The sequence below is a fragment of the Zeus faber genome, assembly GCF_960531495.2.
Source record: "Zeus faber genome assembly, chromosome: 16".
Classification (NCBI taxonomy): domain Eukaryota; kingdom Metazoa; phylum Chordata; class Actinopteri; order Zeiformes; family Zeidae; genus Zeus; species Zeus faber.
Window position 1 is genome coordinate 18,246,462 of NC_137202.1, and position 5,000 is coordinate 18,251,461.

The 5,000-nt window shown below is 46.5% G+C and overlaps 1 protein-coding gene across 1 annotated transcript in view; it reads left to right on the forward strand.

Moving 5' to 3' along the window:
• The window catches only part of nrg3a (neuregulin 3a), a gene marked incomplete at both ends in the record, with an annotated part of 356,266 nt that overhangs the window by 313,751 nt on the left and 37,515 nt on the right, over positions 1-5,000 (forward strand). The window contains one exon of the mRNA XM_080016401.1: positions 4,335-4,358. Within this exon, the coding sequence (XP_079872527.1) occupies positions 4,335-4,358 (24 nt within the window). The remainder of the gene's footprint in view (positions 1-4,334; positions 4,359-5,000) is intronic.

Sequence of the window (5,000 nt, forward strand, 5' to 3'; positions counted from 1 at the left end):
CTGCAAGTCATTAACTCTCGGCTAAAAAATAATGATAGTATGAAGTCGCGTGGCGCTGACCCGCTTCCCTCCATTAGCTCGGTCGCCATTTTGATCCATTGTTTGATACAGAAGCTGAATAGCGTACGCCGCTCCGTGTACTGATCCCAAAGTTTCTTGTGTAGAAAACCAAAAGCAGACCAAACTTGCACCGCTCTTGGTTATTGGTGATGATGTGAATATACAATCTACAAAAAGAACGTCCCACACCGTTCTGGACACCCCGCTCTCCGCGGCGAGGATATGAAAATATGGTTCAGCCCGCTGGAGGGGCGTGATAAAACGAGTGTCTGATCTGCACTTTCTACGCCTTTCATTCTCATGGCTGTTCCGGGGGAGGCTGCCGTCACCATCCAGTGATGCACAAAGCAACCAAATATTTAAAATGACTCAGAGTCATTTGTTTCGCTCGTTTCGTCCGTGACACCGTGACGGCAGCCAGACGCTCAGCCGGTGAGTGGGAAGAAGCTCTTTTTGTCTCGTCCATCGTGGAGGGAGCCCTCCCTCGCCGGCCACGGCCGAAACCAAAACGAACCGAGAGTGAGCGCATCTTTTTCACGGGGGCTCTCGGAAAGGAGGCGAACATTTCATCGCCGCCGCCACCACACACCCTGGATATCACCCTCTCTGCTTATTTACATGCGCTTGCAGTGGCTGTAGAACGCTAACGAGCCCCCACCACAAAAAAAAAACAACCACGTTGCTCTGATAGTAAGACAGCCCGGACGTGTACAGACCTGAAGCGCCGTGTCCTAATGCGCCGAACTTCATTACGCCGCTATCTCTCTCTCTCTCTCTTGCGCGCTCTCTCTCTCGCTCTCTCGCTCCCTCTATTCTCCCGTGCACCTCCACTGCGGCAGCCATCTGTCAAGACATCAGCCTGCTCGGGCCTCTATAGAAATGAGCCGGCACTCGGTGGAAATAGCGCGCGGTGTATATACACTGGGTTACGCACGCTAGCGAGAGTGAAGCCATCATTCACGTTCTGACAGGTGGACATGATGCAATTCGCTCCCTCACGCGCATCCGGACAGGAACAAGTGGTTTTTTTTTCCGACAAACCGGCGGACTGAGAGACGGCGGCGGCAGCGGGGAGGGGGTGTATGGGTGTATGTGTCTGTTCCCCGAGGATTGTTTATGCTGCACATATTGGAAAATGTTGCCACCAACCCGCCGAAGCCCTTCAATAATCTCGTTGGGGAAAGCCTTCGCACCACACATGTCCTCTCTACTCAAACACTGGCGGTATAATCAATAGTGTATGACAAAAAGCTAATAACTTAGCATAAAAACAGTGATATGTAGTAATTGTTTTCTTTATTTGAATAAGAGATGAGAGTCCCATGGACATATTATCTATCTAATACCTCTCACAATGTCCATTTAAGAGAAGACATATCACATACATAGGAGCCTTGTCTTATTTGCCAAATTGTCAGTTCTGTCTTCAATTCATATCTTCATGTTTTGTTTCAATTCATGTTTTCATGTTGTGCTTTTCAGAGACATTTTGTTGTGGAATCCTGAAATCATTATTCGTCATTATGAAAGGAATACAAAAAGTATGCTGTCATACTTAAGTTCATAAGTACACTTTCATATGGGTCCATAAAATACCTGCTCCAGTACTGCTCCCCCCTTCCACTGTATATGTAATCAACCAAACGCCAGAAATCGTACCGCATTGGCAAAGGTTCTATAGGTGCGGTCGGGCTCCGTGATCTTTGCCGCCAAAGCTCCCTTGATCAATAGCGGCAAACATTCAATCAATAGCGGCTGTCACTCACCTGGACGGGGGATCGGTACTGGATCGTTGGACGCCCCGCGGGGGGGAATCTCCGATCAGATCTGGTGTCAGATGCGCATTGATCATCGTCACGTGGATGGAGCGCCGCGGAAAGCCACGCTGGGATCGAACCCAGAGGAAGTCAACGAAAAAAATGAACTTTACAAAGTGTTCGAGCGGTGCTCAGAATATTTACTCAAGATATTAAAGACATAAGGAAGCCGCATTAACGCACCGTTTCATTTGCGGCAAACAAACTGCCGGATAACCCTATGAGGGCAAAAAGGGGGGGGGCCTAAGCAGCACCGTGCACCTCCTCAGTCTTTCTTCATCTTTGTCAAGATGCTACTTTTCTGAAACTCAAGGGGGTAATTCGGGGACTGATGGCAAAAGCGCCGCCCTCATCAAGCATTACAACACAACATCGTAGCTCATTTCAAGTTAAAAGCTGCGAATGCGTGTGAATCCCAGCAGCAGTGTGTGCAGGTAACTTCATGGGTCCGCCATTGAGGCGTAGAATCTGTTTGGCTGTGGCTCTGGAGAGGATGGTGATGATGGTACAGCACGGTGTTGACGCGCACGAGGCAACGTACAGAAACATCAGAGACGGATTCAGAAGCACTTCTCTCTCTCTCTCTCTCTCTCTGGCTTCCGAGAGAAAGGCAGCTTGGGTCTTGCTCACCTATATGCAGGTGGAGCGTTGATTATGTCATTAGTGTGTGTATGTGTATGAATGTGCATGTGTACGTGTATGAGTGTGTGTGTGTGTGTGTGTGTGTGTGTGTGTGTGTGTGTGTGTGTGTGTGTGTGTGTGTGTGTGGGTGTGCGTGTGTTCATGTTTGCCCACAGGTAGAGGAAGTGAGACGAGAGGTTACATGCTCCCTGTTGCCCACACCTGCCTCTCCGTCTGGCACACTCACCCACACCCACACACACACACACACACACACACACACACACACACACACACACACACACAAACAGAGGACACTCACACATGTTGATAACACCCTCAGTTCTCAACATTTACTATTTTTATTAAAAGACTCAATGTGAAAACGATTTATTGCATCCCAAAGTAAACACAAACTTAAATTCCACACCCCGAGAAGGAAAATGTTGTATTTTGATCTGCAGTTAAAAGTATTGCCTTGTCAAGTCCAATCTCCCTGGCGAGTGGCGGCACGCGATTTCCAGCAGCTAAGCGTCGAGATGGAATTAGTTCTCCCTCCTCCACTGCCCCGCTGATCAATCCGGCTTTCATCTTTTTGTGGTGTTGTTCGTTGTTCGTCGTTGGGTTTCTCCACAACACCTTGTCCTCCTGTTTACTTCAAAATGGAAAACGCTGAAATGAAAGGCAGCGCCGTCCCGACGGGTCGACGAGATTGTGTTTTTTTGAATACTCATGCATGACAAATGGAGCACCTTGCCCTGCGAATAGAAAATAGCATTTAGTAAAAAAACGAAATACGTAGAATTTAATCAAGCTTTAAGATTCCTTTATTGTCGGAGAGAAAAAATGAAATACCATCTTTACAATTCAATCTATTGGACATGTCAAACCTGCATGAGTGTGAGCAGTCAAACAGGAAGTTAAAGAGTTATACATCAAAGTTGATTTAATATCACACATATAAACAAGATGAAAAATAACAGTCAATCTACCTGTCTATCTACCTATCTGTCTATCTGTTTATCTACCTATTCATCTGTCTTTCTATCTATCTATCTATCTGTCTGTCTGTCTGTCTGTCTGTCTGTCTGTCTGTCTGTCTGTCTGTCTGTCTATCTATCTATCTATCTACTGTATCTATCTGTCTATCTGTCTGTCTGTCTGTCTGTCTGTCTGTCTGTCTGTCTGTCTGTCTGTCTGTCTGTCTATCCATCTATCTATCTACTGTATCTATCTGTCTATCTGTCTGTCTGTCTGTCGCTCTCTTTTCTGTTGCGATCACAGTATAGTTGTGCAACTAACGGTGGCATTGTATTTATAATGACAGCAATAATAATAATAATTAAAGATTGATAACAGTCATAATGAAGTGAAATATAAAATTATATGTCCAAAGAAATAGAAAATGTCTTATGTGACACTTACCTTGTTAATCTCTCTAATGAGAGAGAGAGAGAGAGACAGAGAGAGAGAGAGAGAGAGATCAATAGGTCAATAGGTCAATGCCAAAAGTTAAAAAGTTAATAAGTGATGACTCATAGATTCCGGAGATAAAGTCTTTCCACTTCTCCAGGACCGGAGGAGACACCTAGAGGCCAAGAGGAGAGCTGATGCAAAACACTCACACACACACACACACACACACACGCAAACACGCGCACACACACACACACACACGCAAACACGCACACACACGCACACACACACGCTCACGCATGTGTGCGTGCACTTCAAGGCAGAGTGTTCCAAATAACTTACTTTCTTTCTCTTCTTACTTCCTTCCCTCGTTCTCCCCCTCCCCTCCTCCGCCCACCCTGCTGCTTCATGGAACCACAGATCACTTGGGCATCGAGTTCATGGGTAAGAAACACACACACACACACACACACACACACACACACACACACACCTTAAGCAGAACATTAAGTGTTTGTGTGTTGTATGAAAACACATCCTGATATCTCATCACGTTGGGGGAGTGATGATTCCCTCTCTCTTGTTCTGTCTGTCTCTCTTTCTCTATCCTCCTCTCTCTCTCTCTCTCTCTCTCTCTCTCTCTCTCTCTCTCTCTCTCTCTCTCTCTCTCTCTCTCTCTCTCTCTCTCATGCAATTGCCTATCAAGTGGCCCTGCAGAATACCAATGTGCTGCTGTCGCCTTGGAAACCGGCAGAACAGAGCGGCGAGTGGGGTGCAGTCAGGGAGGGATGTTGGCACTGCAGCCACTCGCACTAGTGTGTGTGTGTGTGTGTGTGTGTGTGTGTGTGTGTGTGTGTGTGTGTGTGTGTGTGCATGGCAGGTGTTCAAAAGCATGTATTTGCCAAAGTCGTAGCTTGTCGTTGGGCGAATCATGTTTTAATAAATAATGAATTAGCGTGTGTAACTGTGCGTACTGTAGATACCACGTGTGTGAGTGTGTATAGGCATGTGTGTGTACGGTACATGTGTGTATAGCTGTGTGTGTATTTACCTGTGTGTGTGTGTGTGTGTGTGTGTGTGTGTGTG